This window comes from Mandrillus leucophaeus, unplaced genomic scaffold (genome assembly GCF_000951045.1).
Source record: "Mandrillus leucophaeus isolate KB7577 unplaced genomic scaffold, Mleu.le_1.0 Scaffold268, whole genome shotgun sequence".
NCBI classification, from domain to species: Eukaryota; Metazoa; Chordata; class Mammalia; order Primates; family Cercopithecidae; genus Mandrillus; species Mandrillus leucophaeus.
In genome coordinates, this window is record NW_012102787.1 from 1,087,988 (window position 1) to 1,114,089 (window position 26,102).

The window sequence follows — 26,102 nt, forward strand, 5'->3', positions numbered from 1 at the left end:
TTGGGAGGCCGAGGCAGGTGGATCACCTGAGGTCAGGAGTTCAAGACCAGCCTGGCCAAGATGGTGAAACCCCATCTCTACTAAAAATACAAAACTTAGCCAAGCATGGTGGCACATGCCTGTAATCCCAGCTACTCAGTGGGCTGAGGCAGGAGAATCACTTGAACCCAGGAGGTGGAGGTTGCGGTGAGCTGAGAAGCACGCCATTGCACTTCAGCCTGGGCTACAGAACAAAACTCCCTCTCAAAAAAAAAGAAAGAAAGAAAGAAAGAAATACTTCAATGGATATTTTTAAAAGCAAAGAACCTTTTGTAAAAGTAGTCTTGACTGTTGAATGCATCTTTTTCATGACTGCTATTGTGATATATTGTGTTTCCTTAAAGTGGATGTACATCAATTCGGCTGGGATAACGACAGCACAATTCCACATCTTTGTAAGAGCTGAGCAACTATAGCATTATGGCGATTGTGCTTTGCCTTGAAGTGGCAGAGGGCAGATGCAGTAGCTGACTACTGAGTCTTCAGCGTGCAGACAGTTTGGTGCACTTGTTAAATATGTATTGTGATTTGATGTTTACTCTACTTGGCATCTCAGCCAAATTTCACCTTAGGAACTTACATGTACTTCATCAAGACATTAGAAATACTTCAAAATGATTCATTTCCTCTTAACACAAATCTAAATTAGTCCTTGCATGGAGACTATTTACATGTGAAAGTTCCTTTTCAGCCTTCTAACAAAATCAGAACCACCAAGTTTTAAAATACCAGTGTGTTTTAAATGTTCTATTAAAAGATCTGGCTTTGTTACCATGGGGTAAAAGAATGCAGTAAGTAGGAAGGATAAAAGTCAGCTGTGGAGCTTGACTTTCCAGATATGTTTCTTGAGCTCATTGTACAAAGTAAGCAGAAACATGCTGATTGGCAATTCTCCTCTTTCCTGCCATGCTCATGGCAGTGGGACACAGGAACCATGATGTTCTTTCTCACCTCCTCTCTCCAGTCCTACAACTGTGGTGACTCAGCCTTTCTTTCTTTCTTTCTTTCTTTCAGGGTGTGAACGGCATGTCTGTGGATGAGAAGCCTGACTCCCCCATGTATGTATATGAGTCCACAGTCCACTGCACCAACATCCTCCTGGGCCTCAATGACCAGCGGAAAAAGGATATTCTCTGTGACGTGACTTTGATCGTGGAAAGGAAGGAGTTCCGGGCCCACCGGGCTGTGCTGGCCGCATGCAGTGAATACTTTTGGCAGGCGCTGGTCGGACAGACAAAAAATGACTTGGTGGTCAGCTTACCTGAGGAGGTACAGTAATTTGGTTTGTGTGATTGTTAATGAATGTTTATTGACTTACAGAAAACTGGCTGAGTAGGAGCTAGAAGATGTACTAGGTGCCATGTCCCCACTCAGGAGCTGATGTCCAAGTCACACGTTATGTTTGTGGCATTGTCGGTTTCTATTTGATACACTTAAAGTCTCAGAGGCACAGAATATGAATATCTTTCTTGAAGCGAACTGAACCTCACCTGCGGCTCAGTCACTTGTAGTTTCTAGTTCACTTACCCTTCAGGTTTTGAGTGGTTCAGCCTAAGTTTGGCACAGTCCTAGATGCGGGATCTGAATCATTGCTATGATTTCTGTCTTTCAGATGGTGTAAGGATCACTAGATTTCCCTTGAGAGTAAAAGATTGAAAGCATTCACAGCACCTTCTTTGCTTGGGGGAAAAATAAAAGCAACTAGTAATTTTCACCGTTAATTCAGTAAGATTCTAAGAAGTGTAAATTTGCTTTTCTCACCATTGTTGAAAACAGCCCACTCAGGTTTCTTAATTACATCAGTGAGTACGGTTATTTTGGCACTTTGGGGACACTAGTAGCTGGACCTCGTCTGTCCAGAGATGACTTTTAATTGGATGGTTTAAGTTGTAGGAACCCAAAAGATAAACTTTACAGTGACAAACCATTAAATGGTCACCCTTTGAGCCATGTATACACTTCCTCTTAGTTCATCATCCTGACTTCTGTCATTCCTATGGGACTAAAGGTAATATTTTGTGTTTGGGCAGAGTCATTCCCTGTGAACCACCAGCACAGTGTGCAGCTCTTGGGCCACCACCAACAGTTGCACAAGCTGTGTACTCTGTAACTCCCAGGAGTACAACTCACATCCATAGTTTTTGCAAAGAGATTCCTTAGAGTTGTGTAGTGTTCGACTAAGCAACTCTTCACAGCAATCTTAGGAGAAACCAAAGACCTCATCACCCAGATATGATGCTGATGGTTACAACCAGCATTAAATCCCAGAGGTCACAAACCAGATGCCTTCAGGGGCCTGGCAGATGATACAAAGGAGTGAAGTAGGTTGTATATAGGACAGGAGGAAGTGACGGGGCACTCACCTGCTCCACCAAAAGGCATCTACATTCAACATAAAAAACAAGAAGCCAGGTGTAGTAGAGTGCACCTGTAGCCCCAGCTACTCAGAGGGCTAAGGCAGGAGGATCCCTTGAGCCCAGGAGTTCGAGACAAGCCTGGGCAACATAGCAAGACCCTATCTTTAAAAAAATAATACTTTGGGAGGCCAAGGCAGGCAGATCATGAGATCAGGAGTTTGAGATCAGCCTAGTCAACATGGTGAAACCCCATCTCCACCAAAAATACAAAAAATTAGCCAGGCGTAGTGGTATGCGCCTGTAATCCCAGCTCCTCGTGAGGCTGAAGCAGGAGAATCACTTGAACCTGGGAGGCAGAGGTTGCAGTAAGCCAGGATCATGCCATTGCACTCCAGCCTGGGTGACAGAGCAAGACTGTGTCTCAAAACAAACAAACAAAAAGAATAATTAAAAATTTAAAACACTATTTGTGTTTGTCCATTTGACAGACAAGACATGGGTAGTGGAGGTTTCTTCAGATCCCAGTCCCTTGTTAAGCAACATCTGCTGTTACCCCTGCTGAGCAGGAAAGCAGCCAGCTGATGAAAATGAGGACTGGGGCCAGGTGCAGCAGCTCATGCTTGTCATCCTGGTACTTCAGGAGGCCAAAGTGGGAAGACCACTCGAGTTCAGGAGTTCAAGACTGTCTTGGGCAACACAGGGAGACTCCATCTCTACAAAAGATTTAAAAACTAGCTAGATGTGGTGGCATACACCTGTGGTCTCAGCTACTCGGGAGGCTGAGGGGGGAGGATCGCTTGAGCCCAGGAGATTGAGGCTGAAAGTAAGCCATAATCACACCAGTGCACTCCAGCCTGGGTGACAGAGTGAGAATGTGTCTCAAAAAGTAGTAAATAAATAAATAAATAAGGACTGTATAAACACTAGCATTTTCACATTTGTATCCTTGTTACATACTCAACATAGAGTGCTCCATTACCACTCCGCATCCCGCTAATAAGTAGGTAGCTAGAGAGATCCTGACACTAGAAGCAAAAGGACAGATCAGCTAAATGACATACTGGGGCTGGGGTAAGGAGTGGAGCACTAGGTACCAAGTGACGGGAAAGCCAAGGAATGGCAGCTGCAGCATAGCCAGGGGATCCTGAGCTGGCCTTTCCTTAACTGCGCTGTTGGGGACATACTTAACTAGCTGCCCTGCCGTGAAGGCTAGGTGAGATGATAAATACAAAAATTCTCAGCACAGCCCTTATCCTCTAGTAGGCATTTGACAAATATAGGTCTCTTTTTAAAGGCAGAGCCTTGCTCTGTTGCCCAGGTTGGACTGGAACTCTTGAGCTCAAGGGGTCCTCCAGCCTTGAATTATTTATCAAAAATACAATACCAAGGCAGTAAAATGTAAAGGAAACTGGGATACACATGTATATGACATAACCTTAAAGTTTCTTTTTAGATCAAATCCCTGATAATTGCTTATTTCCATGGCATTGGAAATGGCATTTTAAATAAGAGGCACACCGTATAGACATCACACAAAAATCTATTTGGCCTTTTAAGTGAGAATTTGCTGTGTGTTCTCATTTAAATGAGAATTTGCTGTGTGTTGATTTTCTTTCTTCCTCCCCCTGTAGAATGATTATCCTCCCTGCATCATCTACATCCTCGAAACCATTGAAATATTCTAGTTGCTCACGTATCTGAAATCTTCAGGTAGAACTAGATCCCTTTTTTCTTATGAAACGCAAACTCATATTTTCAGTAATCCAGCTGTAAGTATCTTACTGATGGAACATGCAAGCCAACCCCAGTGGCATTTTCTTTTGAGGCTGTGTCATTGTTTCTAAGGCCTCCTTTGAAGAGCCCTCTCCCTCTGCTCAGGGCACCTGCTGTGGACCCACGTGCTGGGCATTGTTTTCCTCGTCTTACTGTGTGCACACTGAAATGTCCCTGCAGGCTCAATGGAAATTGTCACACTTAGCTCAGTGAATGGTTTCATAGAATTTGAATTAAGTGGTAAATAAGCAAATATTCTAAACACTACCTTAGAAAGTAGCTGTGTGGAACTAATTGGCATTTGGTTCATAGGATGTAAGAAAAAGCACTAAATTAGCTCCTTGGAAATGTTTAAACTTCATCATAATCCTATCGCCGAATTTGAATCAACTTCTGGCCCTGCCCTCCTCTTACTCACACTTGACCCATCTCCACTTCCTTGGCAGCCAACCGCTGCACTCCTTATGGGGGCTCACACCGCCAGGTCTGAGAGTTCCTCCTAGGAACCTGAAACTTCCCAACACAAACTACCACCCTCCCACCCTACTCCTCATCCACTTTAGGCAGATCTGCACTCCAGCGACTGCCCAGTTGTGCAGTTCCACCCCCAAATCCCAATTCCTGATGAGCCGCGCCGTTACCAGCACGTTAGAGCCACTCACAGAGGCCAGCATAGCCTCTAAACTGAAAGAGAGACAAAAATAGAGGGAGGCCTCCTTCTAGAAATCAAGGAATAATTGAATTAGCTTGCTTTAAAAAAAAAAAAAAAAAATGGCAATCCCTAGAATTTCTAGGACTTGAGTGTTGGTTCCCCACTGAAAAACATACCCAGGTAATTGTGTCAGCAAATAGTAGGAGATAAGCCACTGTACTTAGTACTTTCATTACATAATAAAGCAGATCATTCAATTTTATAGTGAGTCAGTGTATGTTGTGCTAAGAGATGAAGAGAAAGTAGTTGATGTGCTAAGCATTGCAGGGCCGTTCTTCCACTGCTCATGAGTATGACACCTCCTTAGCTGTAGTCATGGAGGCCATTTTGGGTTGGATGCCAGCCATGAGGGAAGTAGCATCATGACTATGAAGTTCAGTCTTACGGCGTGTCGAGTTCAGAGGACGGGGAGGGGATGTGCTTCCTTAGAAGATGCTCAGCCCACAGTGGGTTTGCACATCAACCCTCTTCTTAACGTGGCTGCTTGGCTGCCTCACAGAATGCTAGGGGAACAGCGGCTGTTAAAAGGTAACTGCCAAGGTCTCACCTTTCTCTGGCTTGCTTCCTGTGTCCTTGTACCCTCTAGAGAGGACGGGTTCATGCAGGGAATGGCTACAGGCTGGGGGTGAGTATGGCCCCTGCAGGTAGACCTTATGTTTTCCTCGGTATAAATAGATTTCAGGCTTGTGCTGGCTTGTGCTCTCTATCTTTTGCTTTCTCTCTCTCTCTCAACATTTTAGGGCAAATCTCACTTTTCAGTGCTATACAGGAAAGAAAGCTGACCCAGAAGGATTCTAAAGAAAAGGCATTTGTTGTTAAGTCTTAACCACAGGCTGCAATAAAGAACATTCCTGCAGCAGTACTGCCAAGCACAGATGCCAACAAGGAAATTATGGAATCTTCTTGTCTGGAAGTTTTTAGAGGATATGAAAGCTGTTAATGTCTCTGGGATGGTTTAGGTTCAGTCTTTTAAGGAAGCAGTAAGGCAGTCATGATTATCTTTGGGCAACCCTTTCAGCATGTAATAGTACAGAAAGTAGTTAACGCCACCGTACAGAGTGACAACAGCATTCTGAGCCTGAGGGTGAGGGCAGGGGAAGGTGGAATTTTGGTGGGAAACAGGGGTGAAGTCTTCAGGAAGTGGCATGACCAGGATGAAAAGGGCAAAGCACTCACCTAGCCCAGAGCACAGAGCCTGCCCTTTGGCCTCACCCCATTCACCTAAACAAAACTCTGAAGAAGACACCACCACTCTTTGCCTGAAAAAGAGTAATGGGCAGATTTTTTTAAACTAGGATCATCAGCCATGAGGGTCTGGGAAAACCACACTCTGGGCCTTGGAATCACTGCATGTGAGGTCTTCAGCAAACCAGTCCTCCTCTCTGGGCTTCTGTTTCCTCACTCATTTATTTATTCATTCAACAAATATTTATCAAGACCCTGCTATGTAACCAGGAGGCATCATTCTAGGTACTGGGCAAACCTAGCTCACATTCCAGTGGGGAGGAGGAGGAAAGAGAGGAAATTAATCAGTGTTAAATATACTTTGTTAGATGCCATTGAGGAAAACACAACAGAGAAGGGAGTTAGGGTAAGAGTATTACAATTTTAAAAAGAGTGGTCAAGAAAAGCCTGTTTGAGGGGGTGACTTTTGAAGAGAGATCTGGAGCGGGTGAGGGAGCTGGCTGTGCTGATGTCTAGGGAAAGAGTGAGCCAGACAGGAGGAATCGCAAGGAGGCTGTGGTGAGCGGGGTGTGTTTGCCACCCAGGAGCAGTGTGAGCCAAGGCAGGGTGGGGAGAGGTGAATCAGAGAGGTGACAGGCCAGACTGTGCCCCTCATTGAGCACTTGGCCTTTTTTTGGAACTAGCTGGCCACTGGAGAGTTTCACAGGTCATTCTGAGTGCCACATGAAAATACACTGAAAGAGGGCCAGGGCAGAAGCAGGGAAAAGACACAAGAGACTGAGACAGTAACCCAGGTGTGACCTGATTGCCTACACCAGGGTGATAGCAGTGACATGGTGGTTGGTGTCAGATTCTGGTGATATTTTGAAGGTAGAGCTCATGGGAATTTCTTATACATTGGATACAGGGTGGGAGAGAAAGAGAGGAGTCACAGATAACATCCAGGCTTAGGATCTGAGCTGTTGGAAGAATGGAGTTGGCATTAACTGAGATGAGTGAAGTGAAGACTGAGAGGAATAGGATTGGGGACTGGGGTAGAATTGGGAGTTTTATTTTGTTTGTTTGTTTTTTGAGACAGAGTCTCACTGTGTCACTCAGGCTGGATTCTAGTGGCACAATCTCAGCTCACTGCCACCTCCACCTCCCAGGTTCAAGCAATTCTCCTGCCTCAGCCTCCCAAGTAGCTGGAATTACAGGCATGCACCACCACGCCTGGCTAATTTTTGTATTTTTAGTAGAGACGGAATTTTGCCATGTTGGCCAGGCTGGTGTCAAACTCCTGACCTCAAGTGATCCACCTGCCCCAGTCTCCCAAAGTGCTAGGATTACAGGTGTGAGCCACCGCACCCAGCCTTCTATTTTGCATATATTAAGTTTGAGATGCCTGTTCACATCTAAGGAAAGATATCTAGTATGCAGTTGGATTTACATGGCCAGAACTCATGGGAGAAGTCTATCCTGGAGATAAAAGTTGTAATACCAGAATATTGGGAATACTGAAAGCAGCGAGACTACATACGATCACCAAGGAAGTGATCCTTGGAGCTTTGGAGCTTTGGATTGAGCCTTGGAGCTTTCTCGAATTAACAGGTCGGGGAGATGAAGAGGAGCTGGCAAGGTAGTCTAAGAAGGAGCAAACCTGAGGTGGGAGGAAAAGCAAGAAAGCATAGTGCGTGGTAAGCCAGGTGAATAAAGCATTTCGAGGAGGAGAGAGCGTCAACTAAGTCAAATGATGCTGACTGTCAGCTAAGATGAAGGCCAAAAACTGACCCTCGAGCAATTTGGAGGACATTTGTGATTTCGTTGAGCACTTTTTGGGGAGCAGTAGAAACAAAAACCGATTTGATTGTGTTCTAGAGAGAATGAGGCTTTTTGAGTGAAAAGGAGCAGAGAAGTAGACCAGGGGTTGGAGGGAAACGGTGTCAAAAGAGGTTTCATTTGGTTTTTCATTTTAAGTAGGAAGAAATCCCAACATGTTTGCACTCTGTGGTGAAGATTACCATTGCTCACCCACACCCAGTTTTCCTCTTTCCTAGACACACAGGAAGACTGAATTTGTAATCACGTAGGCCATATGACTAGATCTAGCTGATGAAATGTGAGGTGAGGACTCTGCTCCTAGGCAGTCAAAAGTAGGTATGAGCTCTTTATGCTTTGTCGCATCCACTTAGCTGGTGTCAAAGGACTCTAGAGTGATCAAGCTGTAGCCTAGGTCCCTGAGTCACTGTTGGAAGAGAGCCAGCAAAAGCCATCTGACTCAAATCAGGCTCTGACATGATGAGAAGTAAACTTAAGTTAATTAAGCACTTAAGATTTGGTGTTTCTGGATGTGAAGGCAATCTGGCTGCAACATCTGTCACCCCAGCATCGCCAGGTTGATTGGGCTGATCTGGCTGGCCAGGCGGGTGTTCTTTCCCTCCCTCACTGCCCCGTCTGTGTCCCTCCCGAAGCTACATGCTTGGTTGAAGAGGACGACCTTCCCTGATAGAGAAGGACTATTCTTCATTCACAGGTATATACATAGCTGCACTCCCTGCTAGAAGCTCCAAACCATCTCTCAAGATGTGGTGTTTTGTTAGCACAGCAAAGCCTAACCTGTCCTAATACCTGGGCTGAAGGGAAAGCTCCAAAAGAGAGAGAAAACTTGATACAGGAGACGGAAGTCCAGTTGCCTTGAGTATGCAACAGAGGATGGGATCTACTAACCAAATGGCCAGACTCAGTAAGTCACATCCTAAGCTGAAAATGATGGATTGGGGCTGGATGATCTCTGAGGTCCTAGCCTGTGTCACACAGGTTTACAGTCCTTGAACTTGGCTAGCTTCCTATTGGAGGAAGAGAGAAGAAATCCTGTTGGTCAGGAAGAGCGGAGGGATGTTTAGATTAAGAGGTAGGGAAAAGCCATAAAGATGGGAGGCAAACTGGCCAGGAAGGGATGGAACCACAGGACTCCAGAAGAGGCGCAAGCTCAGTTCTCCTACTTTTATGACTTTTCCCTGACTTTTCAGAAAGGGCCTTACAGGCATTCACAGGAGAGACAGCTAAAGAGCAGAAAGAGACCCCTGGGCTGTCTGATCACCTAGGACATAGGCGGATCATGGCTGTTTCACCACGTCAGAAGGTGTTAAGATTTTGAGAAAATTACTTCACATTTAATGACCTCAATTTCAATATGAGTATACAAGGAGTAACAATGCTAGTTACCAGTTTGACTTGCAGGGCTGCTGTTCAGATAAATGAAATGTGATGTGTTAAACTTCTTGGAAGGATGGTGCTATAGAAACAGTAGGTGTTATTATTCCCCTAAAAGGAAAGAACAGTCTTCTCTGATGAAATGGCTGTTACTTCAGAATCCTCATTAAAAGCTGTGGTGCAATTTTCCAAGTTGCGTTAGTAAGACTTGGCAGCAGATGAAAAAAAAAGCAAATAAATAAGAAGTCAAAATATTTCAGGTAACTACTTACTGGCAAGTGAGAAGTTTTCAAGTCCTAGAATCATGCTGATAATTTTGAAATGCCTAAAGGCAGAACTTATTTATAGTAACGCAGAGGTGACTGCTAGCCCTGAAATGTGGGCCCTGATCTTGGATGGAGTTGCAATAAGGCAGCACCACAGAAAGGGGAGCTAATACTATTGTGTCTCCATCCCTGGAGGCTGTGGTGCTGATACAGAGGGAGGGAAATCTAGTGTGAAAATAGCCACAGCAATAGCTAATTTTAAAACTGAGACACATAAGCTGTTTCCAAATCTCTTACATTTTTTAAATCCTGAGGCCAGTAAGCCTATTTAAAGAAACTTATGCAGAAATGTGTTCCTCTTTTGGCATAGTAGTAGGAGTTGAGTAGACAAAAACCTAAGACATATCTAAAAATCATTTTAAGTGACCTGATTTCAAAGCCATTTTTAAGATTTCCTTTCACTATGCCTATTTATCCCTATCTGATGTAGGATGACCACAATAATCAACATTTTGAAATAGATTTATGACAAGGCCTCTGTTAGCATCAAATTTTTAAAAAGTAGTTACCAGCGTATCTGTTCATTTTTAAACTCCTTTATATATGAACAAAATATCCTTTATGTTTCTTTCTTTCTCCCATTATGGAGTCTCTTAGCTATTTCAATTAAAATTAATAATAGCTTTAAAGACAAAGTTCAGAGCTATAAAGTTCCTCACTTGATCAGTCATCATAACTATTATTTTGTCGTAGTTAATCATAGAACCTGGGCCTTTACCAAAGTACTTAATTAAACTTTTTAATTCATGATAAGAATTTAAATAGCACTTGTGAGAGTTTTTCAAAGTTATTTCTACTTTCCATCCAGATTATACCCTACACCCTTGGAAAAAAAAAAAATGTGTGACAAAGAGACATCGTGGCTGTCAGCCAAGGGTATTGTAGGTCACGCCAGCACAAACTGGCAGCAAGCCATTGTCCAATTAGCATGGCTTCGTCCTTGCAGAGCAATCACTCTTTGAGTAGATGGTTGAGTCACTCATGATGTAGTGGTGCTTCACTTGAGCCAGTCCTTCTTAGAATAGGTTTCCTGTTCACTGTTAGTACCCGTCCTCCTTTGCCAATACAAGTGCAGGATCATTTAGGCTGAAAGCTGAACAGAAGAGAAACATTGATTATGTATCTCATTTCTCTTGCTTTCTGAAAACTGAGATTGCAGTTAAACAGTGAAAGCACGGTGTGTTTTTTAAGTGAGTTACAAGAAAATACAGTTTCCACACCAAAATACTCAGAGTTGGAATCCAAGAGTCAGGTTTTGTTCTGTCTTTTCTTTGGCAGCTTTAACATTTGGCACAAATCTGAGGATATCAATAAAGTTACTTAATAATCTTAATGGATTCACATTCCATTCAAAAATTTGGAATGTCACCAAACGTCTTCAGGTTTCAACTCCATTGTTGGGGTGTTCATGACATTTCTGGTGGGTGTGCAGTTATAAAAGCAGACAGCTTTTGAAAGAGGCCCTTCTTATGGTGAGAACACCTGGAATCTTGGTTGGATAACCTGTAAGCCAGGAAATGGATTCAGGAATTTTTTAATAAAATGGATCATACCCAGGCATTGGAGTGATGCGTGGTGGTCAGTTTAAAAAAAAAAAAAAAAAAAGGAAAAAAAAAGAAAGAAAGCTGTTCTTAAAAGCACAAAGAAAATAGAATAAAATTTTGGGCACTAATCAGTTAATACCTTTGTTCTCTTGTTTGTTTGGGTTCTGAACCAAATTACAGGCTAGAAAAGAATTGGCTTGTTTTGCTTTGAGGAGTGGAGGAGCAATTAAATAATAGCACTTCTGGTTTCCTAGGATCTCGGAAGTGTTCTTTTTTCCCATTAACTTGGTACACATAGTAAAATTCATCACTTTGCCATAGACTCCTAAAATATGTTGACAGTCTCTGTAACTGACATTGGCACCACCTCCAAGCTAGCTAGTAATGCAATGAGCTTTGCTGAGATGGACTTTCATGTGCAGCCTGGCGAAGGCTGTTTGTGAAAAAGTTAATGCATTCCACACCCTGGGTGGGATGGAGGCAGGCCTCCAATGTGAGCACATTTTTGACTGACTGGCAGCAAAGAGAAATACTGGCAGCTGTTCCCAAGCAAGGCCAAAAGTTGGCCAAGGGAGAAAAAAAAAATGCTGGGATTTAGCCAATGAAAGATTCCTGGGCTTAGAAGAAAACCAAAGGAAGGATACAGAAGGTCACAATTACAGGCCTCCAGCTTGTTGAAGAAACAACTATTTCATTTTATCTTCTGTTTTATAAAGGACAGTTATTAAATGTCGTTGTTACTCATTTTTCCTGATTCTTTTTAAGCCATCATTTTCTATTGATTTCTTTAATGTTTATATTCTTTATATGCAAAACCAAATGACAGATTATTCTTCCCAAGAGTGGTACATAGATGGCATCATTCCTGGATGTGGCTTTAACAACAAGGACTGGGTAGAGCAGGGCAGGTCTATGAGCAGTGGCCATACCCTTGGGTTTATCAAGCCAGATTGAGTGGCACTAGTCAAATGGAAGGCTCTATGTGGGTCACTTCGAAGGTCCGTCCAGAGAAACCCTTCTGACGCCTCCCTGCTTATCTGTTTTTCTTGTCTTATATGATAGTTAAGAAAAGAGAAGTGTAAGGAAAACAGGAAGTTACTAAAAAGGCCAGGAGAATGGCTGTTAACAGACAGGACCCTCAAGCGTCTTGCTGTGTAAAGATGAGCGCTCTACTACAATGAGAGGCGTTCTGATGTGTGCACTGTTTGTTTCCCACTGAATGCCTTAGTCTATGTGGGAATATTCTTTGTGTTTCTTATATCTGCCAAGTGGATCTGTAGTATTGTACCCTACAAATTGAATTGTACCCTACAAATAGGAAGGTGGAAAGATTAAAAATATGGAACACCCAGATTCAGGGTAAGAGCTTCATAGTTTTGGGAAATCGGGGAAGATAACTGAAGATACTAAGGGAAGATAATTGAAGCACACTTTTTGTAACTGGAAATTTTTTGGATCGGTTAAATGCATTCAATTTACAAGGTGTTCATGTAGAGAAATGCAGTAACCTTTCAAAGTTCTGTTTAACAAAGTATTTCCATTCCTCCTATTTAATGCTGCTTTAGTAGATATTGACCAGATGTCTTATTCACTGACAAGAAGAAATAGCATCCCAACTATACAGGAGGGACTTCAGCTAAATTAAAGGAGGATTTTATAACAGTATAAGATGCTGGACATGGAAGAGAGGCATCAAAAAATGCAGAATTACGTTCAGAGGCATGTGCATGTGTGTGTGTGCCTATGCGCGTGTGCTTAAAGCAGATGCTTAACAAGACAAAATACTTGAGCACAACACTTCATAGAAGCAGAGGAATGGACCCCAAGACCCCATAGGTCATTTCTTTGGGGGTTTAACTTAGAAATGTAAAGCAAGATTACCTCCCATCAAAGAACCCACAATACAGTTGAAGAATCAAGAGAGAAACATAGAAATCAAAGGTGAATGATTCAAGAGTATTCGTTGTAGATGGCAGGTTGTGCTGGCAGTTGTTTGTGCTGCAGAGGTTCAGGTGGAGGGAAGGACAGGATTTTTTCTCCCATCTCCTTCATGAAGTTTGTCTCACCTGAAATCAACACCCACAGGATGGACAGGACTTCACTAGGGAGCAAGTGGGGAGAGACCCTTCAGGAGAGGACACTGGTGTGGCAAAGACCCAAAAAGAGGCACTCGCAGGACTTTGAGGAGGCAGCTTTTATCAGCACAAATGAGAGATTTGGGGAAATAAGTCAAAATATGGTCTCACTACATGGGGCCTTACAATGAAAGAATAAAATTTAGGCAAAAGAATTTAGACCTGACCAGGTAAGCAGTAGGAATTTGTGAAACATTGTGAACCAAGAAGTGACATAATAAAAAACAGTTTAAGGAATATCTGTCTAGCAATGGAACGCATGTTGGATGGCAACAACAACCCACCACAGACAGAGAGCACAGTCAGGAGACACACCTGAGCCTAGCGTAGGTGAGAAAGGTCTGCACCTGGGTGAAGAACTGGGAGAATGAGGAGGCCTTTCAGAGATACCAAGAAATTGGGTAGGGAGCACATGGGTGGGGAAAGAGGCCATCAAGATGGCCTTGATAGGTATCTGTAGTGCTTTACATGTGCCTAAGGCAGTGAGATTGCAGAGCCAAAGATATAGATAAATAGGAGGAACACCAGCATAAGCAAGGAGGAAACACTAGAAATTGCTGACCCCTTTGAGAAACAGAAAAAAAAGAGCAGGGGCTGAGATTGAGCTCCAGCATTCAGGCTCCATGGCTGGTTCCTCCACTAAGAACAAGGTTTACTCTGAATTGCTGGTGTTAAATTTATCTGCATTTATTTGGAACATATTTAAGCCCCAACAGTTTATCAGACTGAGGTTACATGTAGAGTTGCTCCCTAAATTGCCTTTTAAGGGGTATGCCTCCCAAGTGATATCGCGAGGATCAACTCTTAGCATAGCTGAATGCAAGATCCTGCAAGGGGAGGCTAAATTTCTAAAGGACAAAGCACTTGTTCTCAAAGCTATTTGTAATCTAGTGCCACATATTTTTTTAAATGCCGTGAACAAATTCAGGTACAGGTGATCACTGGGGGGTTAAAGCCATTAAGGTGAATGTTTGATGGACACTAGTATTATACCAAAACAACACACGCAGAAACACAGTAACATCACACACACTCTTTTCTTGTCACAAGGGAAAAGTCAGAACTGTGCACTAAAGAATCAGACTGTCTTCACAGTAACCCAGGCAGGGGTCAATCTGAGCATCACTCCTGGAGTGTCAGCCAGGTGTTAGGTGTCTTCCGATCCAAATATTCATGAAATACATACCATCCCCAATGACATAGTCAGTACATAAGTTGACCTCATAAAGCTTTGAGAGATAACTTCCAGTGAGAGGAAAATAAAGGATTAGAGGAACAAGCTTACCAACATCATGAGGAAGCAAAGGGACAAATCTGGGGCAGGGGTTGGTGGGGTGGGAAGGTGGGGGTAATTCTACAGGACAATTTCTTGCAGGCCTGATTTCTTCAATAAGTCAGTGACATAAAAGTGGACTGTGCTAAGTTGAACAAGATTTAAGAGCTTTAAAAACCAGATGTAGTCCATGGTCCTGGAGTGGTTACTGGTTTGCACAAACCGATTATAAAGGACTTTGGAATGGGGGAAATTGGAGAAACTCTAATATGATCCAAGTAGTTGGTGAAAGGTAATGATCTGAAAAAGCCCAGTATCATCTCACCGTGGTTAAAAATACAAATGTAAGTGCATGTGGTGTATACATACGCAGAGCCATGAGAACGTGTGCAAAGTAAAAATATCAACAGGGTGACCTGGGAATGGTAGAAATGTAATGGATTTCTTTTTCTTTGTCTGCATTTTCTAATTTCTTACAGTGTACATTATTACATTTCTATAATGATGAAAGGGTTATTTGAATAGGTAGGTGGATGGAAGGGAAGGAAGATCAGGTAAAGTATGGGGCATAGTACTGGAAAAATGAAACTCCGTAGTATGACTTTGCATGTGATTTCAAAGGTTCTGCATGCCCCGTGGGATTTCTCCCTAAAGCCACCAGTGGGACCTAAGGGGACCGGTACTTCCTGGTCCCTTCCATACAACTCAGGGCTCTTCATTCTTCTAAGAACCAAAGTCCTAAACTTTGGCTGAGTGGGCTTTCACTCACAGTCTCATTGGTTAAATGAAAATCCAAGAAGCAACAAAGGGACTCAATTAGATTTCTTCCATTTCCTTCTAACTTAAAGTTATAAGACCTTTTTCCATATTTAAATTTGCCCCAACCATTGAAACCTACAGATGCCTTTTTGCATTCCTGTATGTTTTCTGGAGTTACATCTCTGGAAATGACTAGTGTCATTTTCAGTGTAAATAACTCATATGTTTTTCCAACTATCTGACTCTATGTCAGACACTGTATCTGACAGGCAAGGAAATTCTTACCTTCTGGTCAAATCTTATATGACTGTGAAGGAAGCAGGGAGTGTGAGGAAAGGGTGTCTCTCCTTTCCCATTCCCTTGGTATACACATACTAAAGTTGAAGAAAACGAGACTCCTTTCATGGGTATTTTCAAACAAATGTAAATGTCTGTAAGTGTGTGCTTTGGAAAGTCACTCAATCTGGTTGAGTATGGAATATCTCAAGTAGCTGCTGCTTCAAGGATATATCAGAATGTTCAGTAATAAGGAAGTGTTTTCATATTAATCAGATGAATTATGACATTTTAAAAACTAATAGTAAAAGAGGCCATTTCCATCCTCAACTGGGTTTTATAAAAAAGAAGACATTTACCTTCTGAGCCAGTTTCATCAAGTATAAAGTATAGGAAAAAAAAGAATTCAAAAAAAAAAAAAAACATAAAGTCACCCTCAATCCTGGAAGGCCTGGGCCCTGGTGTCCTTGGAGCTCATGCCAGCTTCCTTCCTATCCACATGTCACTTGAATTGGAGTCTGGGAACCATTTACTGTGGACCATGTGGTAATGAGGTGGTTTCCCTCCATCATGCCCAACCTGTGGAAGAAGACAACTAATAGGTGTGTGACTGAGATTTCAGAAGAGTGAGTCAGACTAGAAGGTGATGCTCTAATGGATCTGCACCTGTAAAGCTCACACTAATGTTTAAAATGACTTCACGCAAACTACTCAGTGGTCCATGGATTGCCAGGGTTTTCCTTACTTCCTCCTCAGGAGCCTCCAGAAATACCTTTTGTCTTTTTTATCACTTTTTATCACTTTTTTTAAATCACAGTTTATCAGACTAAGGATGCATATAGAGTTGGTCCCTAAATTACCTTTTAAGGGGTATGCCTCCCAAGTGATATCTTGGGAGATAAGTTTTTAAGTTTCATTTTTTTAAGTTAAGTGATTTTCTCTTAATCGTTAGCTTGTTTTCATGTGAATCTACAGCATTTAACTCTTCTAATACATGTATATTATTAGTTCACTCTGGCTGCCATAGCAAAATACCACAGGCTGGGTGGCTTAAACAACAGAAATTCATTTTCTCATAGTTCTAGAGGCCAGAAGTCCAAGATCAAGGTGCCACCAGGGTTGGTTTCTGTTGAGGCCTCTCTCCCAGGCTTATAGACAGCCGCCTCCTTGTGTCCTCACATAGCCTTTCCTCTGTGCGTGTGTGGACAGAGAGTGCCCTGGTGTCTCCCCTTCTTATAAGGACGTCACTTCTATCCAATTAGGGCCCCACCCTTGTGACCTCATTTAACCTTAATTACCTTTGTAAAGGCCCTTCCTCCAAGTAGAGTCACACTAGGGATTAGGGCTTCAATATGTGTTAAAGAGTAAACTTTATAACAACCTACTAAAAAACTCTCTGGCAACCTATGAAAAAATAATAGATTTGCACAGATACAAAACAACATATGCACAAAGTTATCCACATACAACCACACAATCATGTACTGTGTAGCCATAAGAAAGAAAAAAGTTCTCTGTGAACCGATATGGAGTAATTTCTTCGTTTTTTGTTTGTTTTTTGTTTTTTTGTTTTTGAGACTGAGTTTTGCTCTTGTTGCCCAGGCTGGAGTGCAGTGGCAAGCTCTCGGCTCACCACAACCTCCGCCTCTTGGGTTCAGGCGATATTCTTCTGCCTCAGCCTCCTGAGTAGCTGGGATTACAGGCATGTGCCATCATGCCCGGCTAATTTTGTACTTTTAGTGGAGATGGGGTTTCTCCATGTTGGTCAGGCTGGTCTCAAACTCCTGACCTCAGGTGATCCACCCGCCTTAGCCTCCCAAAGTGCTGGAATTATAGGCATGAGCCACCTCCCCTGGCCCCGATATGGAGTAATTTCTCAGATATATTTTTAAGCAGAAAAACAAGATGCAGAGGGATATGTACACTATATATGGTATGCTTCCTTTTGTGCAAAGAAGGGAAAATAATATATAATTGTAACACATAAATATATATGTGTGATTTATAAATATATACTCATGCATATATTTGCATACTTTGTAAAAAGAAACAGAAAGGATAAACAAGAAACTAGTGGAAAAGATTACCTATAGAAAGTAGGTGGCAACAGAGTGAAAGGTTTGGGATAGGAATGAGACTCTGTGTCTTTTTGTTGGGTATTGACTTTTGAACCAACTAAATGTTTTAAGTAGTCAAGAAATTAAAATCTAATCAACAAAGATGAAAATCAGCAGACCTAAAAATTTAAAACAAACAGAAAAATGAACTCACTGTATATTAAAATAATAAACCAGAAAACAAATAAATTAGATTAACTTTTAAACATAATGCTATGACTAGACATCCTCTGTGGAACATTCTTTAAGACAACTGGCCTGAACTTTTCAAAAATATCACTGTCGTGAAAGACAAAATGATGGGGGGATTGCCCTACATTAAAAGAGACTAATGAGACCAAATGCCATGAGTGATCCTTGATTGGCTCCCAGATTGAAAAAAAAAATCTATAAAGGACATCCTTGGAGCACTTTGGAGAATCTGAATGTAGGCTATATATTAATTTATAATATTGTATCAACATTACTTTTCTTGGGTGGGAAAATGGTATTTTGGTTATGTAGAATGTTCTTGTTCTCAGGAGATATATGCAGAAATATTTAGTGGTGAAATGTCATGGTGTCTGCAATTTACTTCCAAATGGTTCTGGGAAAACATATATGCCTGTGTGTGTGTGCGCGCGTGCACATGTGCATGAACAGGACTGTATGGATATACCCTGAGAGAAGAGAGCACACAAATTTAGCAAATTTAATGATTTAACACAATCTGTTTCCTCCCAACATTCCAGATTCACCCCCAGCTGAATCCAGACTAAAAGTATGTGGATATATGATTCTTCCATCTTTTCTGTGGATTGGAATTTTCAAGATCAGGAAAGTTGGGGAAAATAAGTGATGGATTTTGATTGGTTTTGTCATGAAGGTTCTCCATTCATTGAAGAAGTGTTTACTGAGCACCTGCTCTGTGTTAAGCCGTTTTAAGTGCTAGGGTTATAGCAATGGATAAGACAGAATAAGTTGGAGTTCTTATGGGCCTACAACTATTGTGGAGGACAAATAAGAAAACAAGACAATTTAAATTACTGTAAATGCTAGAAGCAAAGTAAAGCAGAGTGATGTGATAGACAGTAATTGAGGGAAATGCAACATTAGATGGGATGGCCAAGGAAGGCTTCCCTAAGGAGAAGAACTTTGCGTTGAGACCTGAATGACCAGAAGGAGCTGTTCATTCATTTTAACAGATTTGTATTGAGCATCTACTGTGTGCACTGTTGTTGCAGGTACTAGGGATACAAAACAGGCAAAACTCTGAGCTTTCACAGAGCTTATGTCCCAATTAGGGATGACAGACAGTAAGTAGTAATACCTAAGTTAGTGATTAGCAATATAAGAGAAAATAAATCTAGGAGGAGGGGAGTGGTTAGGGAGGACAGGAGGTGGAATTTTGAATATGGTAGTTAGGACAGGGCTCACTGAGAAGGTGACATACGAACATGGACCAGAGGTTGGAGGGGTTGGTGGGGGTGGGTACTGGGAGGAGAGAGAACAGCCAAGGCAGATGGGTTGCCTTCACAATTTTAGTTTTTCCTGCAAACTGATTAGAAATGGGATGTTGAAATGAAGAAAAAATAAGCCAGTATGACTATGGATTTTGGCCTGAAGAAGCAGAAAAGTGTCTGGGAGAGGAGACACAGGGTTGGGTAGGTAGATAGCAAGATGAGTAGGTGACCAGCAGCCATGAAGAAAGAGTCTAGCAGACGAAGAAGGCAAAAGCTTAGAGTTCTGTTGAGAATTTCCTAGCAGACTTGTGCAAGGATGATTAGGAGTTTGCCTTACAAAAACTCTTTCAGTAGAATTTTTTCATTTAAAAATTAACCTATTGGTAAGTTGATCTCAATCAGCTCCGATGAAAATGTTAACTCCCGGTTTGCACCAACTCCTGTCTCTAAGGGTCTAGCTCCCCACATGGAGCTGCCGTAGGAGGCCTCCCTTGTTCTTGGTGCTGGATGGAAGTTTTGGTGGGAAAGGGAGAATATGTGTTGGGGAAGATGTGGCCCTATTCACAGTGACATATGAGGTGGCGTTGTGGGAGTGGCCCCACAAGGTTCCCAGACATTTTTTGCCAGTGATCCCTCTGACATGTGACTAAATTTCACAGACTGCCTTTCAGTTTTGAAGCCAAATTTCTCTTCCTTCTATGCCCCACGCATGAGTCCATGAGGGACACACATTCTAAGCATATTTTGTTCCTCAAGAGCAGGCTCTGCCCGCTTTGAGACTATTCATTCGCATTCCATTGCCTCTTCTGCTCTCCAAGATTCCTACACAGACTGCTCTTAAAATAATGCAGCCTTATTTATTCAGATTCCTCCTCCCCCAGGAAGATGCTGAGAGTGTTTCATGAGAATTCTTCAAGAATTGCTGAGGTTCCATGGACTTCAGAGAATGTACTTGACATGGGGACAACTTGGGCCCTTAGTAGATGCTTCTTGATGGAGGTGATGAGCCTTGAGCCCACCTGCCAGGAGGACCTTCTCCTGCAACTGTAGCACATGCTGCCAACATGCTCCAGCCCGGGAGGTTATCCCAGGGGACTCCCTTTCTGGCCACTACCTAAGCAGAAGGGAGGTGGATTTGCCATCTCTCTCTCGCTCCGTATGCCCTCCCTTCCCACCTCCCTGGGTTTATTTTCAAAGCTATATTGATGAAACAAGCCCATCACATAACAAAAATTACTAAATGATTCCATTTATGTGACATACCTAAAGTATTCAAATTCATAGAAAGTCAAGTGGTGGTTACCAGGGGGTGTGAGGAGGTAGAAAAGGAGAGTTGTTGTTTAATGGGTATAGATTTTCAGATTTCCAAGATGAAAAGGTTCTGGAGATTTATTTTACAATAGTGTGAATATATTTAACACTACCAAACTGTACGTTTCTAGGTCACATGAAATATTTCTGAAAAGCGTATGATTGTCTTAGCATACAGGGCCTTCTTCCTTGCTCCGTCTTGGAGAACTGGAGGGACATGCTCTGTACCAGCACAGCCATCTGTGATCAGGGGCCATGAGAGGTCAAGAGACGGTCCTTCCACTGCTCAATGCACAGCATGACGCCTTGGTTCGATTGTTCACCTCAAATGTGTGTCTAGAGTTCGACCTAGATTCAGTAATTAGATCAAGGTTGCAGACCTGAAGGAACCACCCAAAAAATTTTAACCCAGGGTTGGGTGCTATCCATTGTCACAGAAAGCAGATGGCTAAACAGGACCTCTAGACAGGGGACCTCCAGAAGTTAGGCAGTCCCATCATTGTATGAACGTCTCTTTTACCTTTGCCTCTAGTTGCTCATAAGAAACTATTTTCTTTCCTAATTTTTGCCCATTCTTGATAAACAATAGACATGTATTGGATATCGACCATGAGTAGATACCACTACTTGCAGCCATGTTTTAGAGTATGTCCTTCACCCTCCTCTCCTTATTTCATTGTCTTGCATCCTCCATCTCTTCTACTTGTCAGATCTTCTGGTTTCTTTTATACTTGTTAGCAAAGATTCTGAGATTACCTGGTTCTGTCCTAAAACCTGTCGAAGGAGCTATTAAGAAGGAAAGGCTTTGAGCTATTTTCTCCTGCTATTTTAGGGTGTATAGAATGGCAGGGTGTGTACAACATTTATACTTTTTTTAATGGCTCAGTTATTATGTCAAGCCCAAGAAAATACAAGATGGGGCAGACTGCTGTCCATTCAGACAAAACTGTGGGTCTGTGTGACTGACTACCCTTGCTCACCTGATTGGCCCAAGTAGAAAAGGCTTATTTGTTCAGTGAGGGGAACTAATGCCTGGAAAAATGCTGTATAAATGTGATGAAATTCAGACTGCTGTGGTCTGTATTTATTTAATTTCAAGCTTCTGCAATGGTACAGATGGATTTGTGTTGAAGAGGAATGATAGCCTTTGAAAACTTACATAGGAAATTATTGACTTCATATTTTTAAATACTGCCTTCTATTTCATCCTATCAGTGCTCCCTGTGTTTCCTGCAAATTGTTCATGATCTCAGCAAACTAATTGCACTGGGCCAGCATTCCACACTACAGTAGATCGAAGTAGGTGTCATTCACAGACTTACAGGAGACTTGGAGAAGTTCAAGAGAGCTCTGTGTGTTTTGCCAGTCGTATCCAGAGTAAATGAAAATACTATCAACCTTGTCTTTCTTCCTGGTCCACTTTATGCTGAGGGAATACTAAGAACCATAACACCTGTTGGGCTGTTGTGCTATGAGGTGAGAAGCATCAAAGATTGGAGGTTAAAAAAAATAAGGCACATTAGAGTCCAGGCCCTATCCAATTCGGAATTTTTTTTTTATAATAATGGCATAGGCACCTCTCCAGCCTCTGCTTGAACACGTGCAACAATGGGGAGCTCACCACCGCTGAAGAGAGCTCCTTCCTCCATTTTATACAACTGTGACTACTAGCAAGTTCTTCCTTATTTGTGGCAGAAATCTGTCTCCCTTAAAATTTCACTCATGATCCCGTTTATGCCCTCCGGCGTGAAAGAGAACAAATCTAATCTCATCTTTACATGGTAGCCTGTTAGCTCTCTGAAGGCAACTCATGGGGTGCCCATGAGTCTCCCTTTCTTGGTGTTTAATGTCCTTCTGCCATTCCACATGCCACCTGGGGCGTGGACTCAGTGATCAGTGTAAACCTTCACACACAGCCAGGACTAAGTTTGACAGCCTCAATCTGATCTGAGCGGTAAAGAGCAGAGCGGAGGTGTGACTCGCTGTCTGCATCACACATCTTTCAGTGTAGCTCAGGATCATGGGGGTAAGTTTCCTGGCACCTGTGTCACCATACTGATGCAGCTCCTTAAGCCAGGACTCTCCCATCCTCTTCTTACAAAGTTGATTTTTTTTATCCTGGTACAGGATTTGACATCTATTTTTGTTAAATTAAATATTTATGCATTTAACATGTAATATCAGCCTGTGGTCATCATTTGGGATCCTGATTCTATCTCCTGGAGTAGCTCACCAGTTGCCACTCACATCTTTTCTAAGACAGAGAGACAAGTTAAATGTGACAGAGTAGGAGACGGAAGGCTGGGTCACACCACCAGACACTTCTCTTTGAGCTGAAGTTGACATCGATCCATCAAGCAGCTACTCATTGCTCAATTTTACTATCTCCAGACCTCATTTTTTTATATTATTCAAAGAGTGACCTAAGGATGTCAGCTGACTCACTGAAATCCTGGGATGCTATTTCTGCTGCATTCTCTGAGCAGTAATCCCATCAAAACCAGAAATGAAGTTATTTTGGCATGACTTGTTCCTAATGAAGCTTGAATCATCTGCCACTTTCCTGTCTAGGTTCTGAGTGGGTGATGGTTTATTTGCCAAACTCAGAAAGATCAAGTATACAATTCAGATGGAGGTGTTGTTGAAAGACTTCGTTTTACTCACCAGGAGCATCCGAACATTCAGAGAGCGGGTGGAAAGGTTTTTTAAGTGCCATCTAAACATTCAAATTTAGTGACAGGGAAAATGTCAGAGAAAATAATGCTCCATTATGTGTATTCATTATAAAAATTAAAGGAAAACTTAAATCATTCACTACAATTCTTGGGAGAATGGCTGAAAAGATTGGGATATTATTAAAAACGAGAAATGGAAGCTGGATATTACGGAAAAAACAAAAACTTTGAATCCCTGAAGCCCACGGTGCTGCAAACCTCTATTAGAGAGAAAGCAAGTTGAACAAAAACGCAGTAGGAGGTAGCCTCTTTCAGGCAAGGCCAGCGATCCAGGGCCAGCGTCCCTAGGAGAAATATGCCCACAAGGATTCTGGACAATTGAATGAGCTTGTAAACCCCACAGGGAAAAAAAAAAAAAAAACGCAGACTTTAACACACACACCAAAAAAAGCCGTCCTCACAGAGCTCCCCAATCCATGGCCCAGGCACTAACAGCCCATCCCCTCTGCAGGCAGGGGGCTGAGTTCAGTTCGCCGCCGCCAGCATCAGTCTCCCCAGCTTTGTCTTTCCATTCTCTGGTCTCTGCCTTTCTCAGATGCAAGGCTTAAGAAAGCCTTACAAGTCTGGCTATAACAGGACCAGGGAGCACGTGGGCAGCAGCCCACACCCGCGTCCCTCCAGCCCCACACTGTCTTCCCACAGCTGTACTTTGGTTTCTCAAGCTCCTTCTTTCCAGCATCAGAAATGATTGAGTCCTGAAAAATACCACTGTGGAGTTATTTTTGGCTCCCTTCCTTCTAGCCCTGGTGTCTGCCTGCTCATCGACAACCATTAACAGCTGTTGGAAGGGGCTTTCAATTGCCTTGCTGCTTGCTGAACTGCTTTAACACCAGTTTTCTAAGAGCTCAGCTACACGGGGAAGGTGAGAGAAAAATGGCAGAAGAGTTACAGAAATCCCCTTCGTTTGAGTATTCCAGTTTTTCCCCCATTTTGCAGGGAAACAGCCTCTGACAAAAGCTGCAGAGCCCCTGCCCAGCTGAGGCCCTCTGGAGGCTCACCAGTTCAGATGATCTCATGTGTCTGTCCCAGGGGCAGCCCTGTGTCACTCTCAGGGACACGACCCAGGAGTGCTGGACGGATGGACGTCTGTGCATTGTTAATGTGAGAATCTTAGCGTCCCGCCCCCACTGGACTGCTGCCACCTCCCCGCAGCATCTGGATTTGTGAACTAGACAGGAGATGACCTGTCACCACAGAGGCTGGAAGCTGCCGCCAGGGCCCCCTGAGGCCACCCACAAAACCCAGACTCCCACCAGCCTCTCCAGCAGATGAGAATCCCAGGTGGCCGCCTCAGCTGTTTACTTCCCTGCAAAGGATTGAGAACCACAGTAGATGTTTGGAAACTTCTGTGCTCTCCTAAATGTTAATCCGTTAATTCTCACTAGCCCCGGGAAAGATAGCAATGCTGCCACTGCTGTTGTTGACTGATGATTAACGCTTCGTGTCTCCAACACTTTGCTACCTGTTACTACTTCACTCCTCCAAGCACCCACCGCCCACCACACGGAAGTAGCTCACAGTCCTATCCCTGGAAAACAGGAAAGGCCATGGCCAAATGTCTCCTGCCTCAGGACTCAGCCAGGATAATTGTTTGGGTTCCTAATCCCAGTATTTCCCGGAATAGAAATATGTACAGCATAACCTAGAAGTGAAATGACTTCAGGTGGTATATGGAGAATTTTTTCCAAAATAATTGTTGTTATCTTAACATGTACTGCAGAAAGTATGATTCATGTGTTAAACTTGAGATTTTGCAGATATTGCTTGGGACAAGTTTCTTTTTAAACTATATTTAAAGAAGAAAGTGAATTGCAATTAGAGAAAACATTACAGTTGTAACAGTGGGTCCTAAGTACCCGTAGTTTGGGAAACAAACCATAATTCAGTAGTTTTTCAGCCCTGTCTGTTTTGCACAATCTCTATGCGAAGAAAACCACCATGGCATCTTGTCAGGAACATCTGTTATCCTAAATTGTATATAGAATATAGGAACAGGCTTTTAGGGTTCAGTATATGTAGATGAACACGCTTCTTGTGTGTGCTTCTTTCACTCAACCATTCTTGGTTATCTGATTTACTTTTTCCAAAATATCCTAGCTCTTCTGCTTGGGTTCCCTAAACATCTGTCCAGCCTCCTCACCTATTTCTGTAGCCCTCTTTATAGTGAGGATAGAGAATGACATTCCAGCTTACTAGTGCTTTGTGTGGCATTACTTGTTTAGGACTAATTTAGATAATTTACAATAATCCTCTCATTTCTCTGTGACCATATCTTTCTTCCCTCCTTTTTTCTTGTGTTTCACTTCAATGAAGTTATTTAAAAGGCCTGTTTGTTTGACTTTTGTGGACATCCTTGTAATTTAGGTATTCTTCTGCAGAATGGATGTGGAGGGCAGTGGGCTTGATATTAATAACACCGCTTTCTGTTACTAAAATATAGTTTATGGAGAGGATGTGGTGGGAGACAGGACAGGTCCGTTGAGCCTGATTTTAAAAAGCCTTGAATGCCATGCATAAGGGCTTGGGTTTTATTCTGCAGGAAGCAAAGGGATAAAGTGACTGTCGTCAGCAAGGTCAATCAGGCACCTATACAAAGGAAGAATTGGGGAAGAAAGAGACAACAGCCAGGTTGTTGCAATGGACTAAGCAAGGAGTAATAAGGCCATGAAATAAGCATATTTGTTGTCCCCCATATCTCTATAACCATTTTAACAAAGTGGCTCTAACACATTTTCTTTTCCCCACTCCTGCTAGAATATGTTTTCCATTTTGATTACTCTTACATGTTTCAATACCACCAACTAGCCTTTTCTGTGATGATGGAAATGTTCTTCTGCACCGGTCAATATAGTAGCCTAGTCACATGTGTGACTAAGGAACTGACTATTTTATTTTATTTTATTTTATTTTTATTTTTTATTTTTTA

The 26,102-nt window shown here is 42.5% G+C and overlaps 1 protein-coding gene across 2 annotated transcripts in view; it reads left to right on the forward strand.

The window, feature by feature from the left end:
- BACH2 (BTB and CNC homology 1, basic leucine zipper transcription factor 2) overlaps positions 1 to 26,102 on the forward strand; it is a 359,621-nt gene that overhangs the window by 276,782 nt on the left and 56,737 nt on the right. For both annotated transcript variants that reach the window (XM_011984420.1, XM_011984419.1), the window contains one exon: positions 1,054 to 1,308. In XM_011984420.1, coding sequence (XP_011839810.1) covers positions 1,066 to 1,308 — 243 coding nt within the window. In that variant the 5' untranslated portion in view covers positions 1,054 to 1,065. The remainder of the gene's footprint in view (positions 1 to 1,053; positions 1,309 to 26,102) is intronic.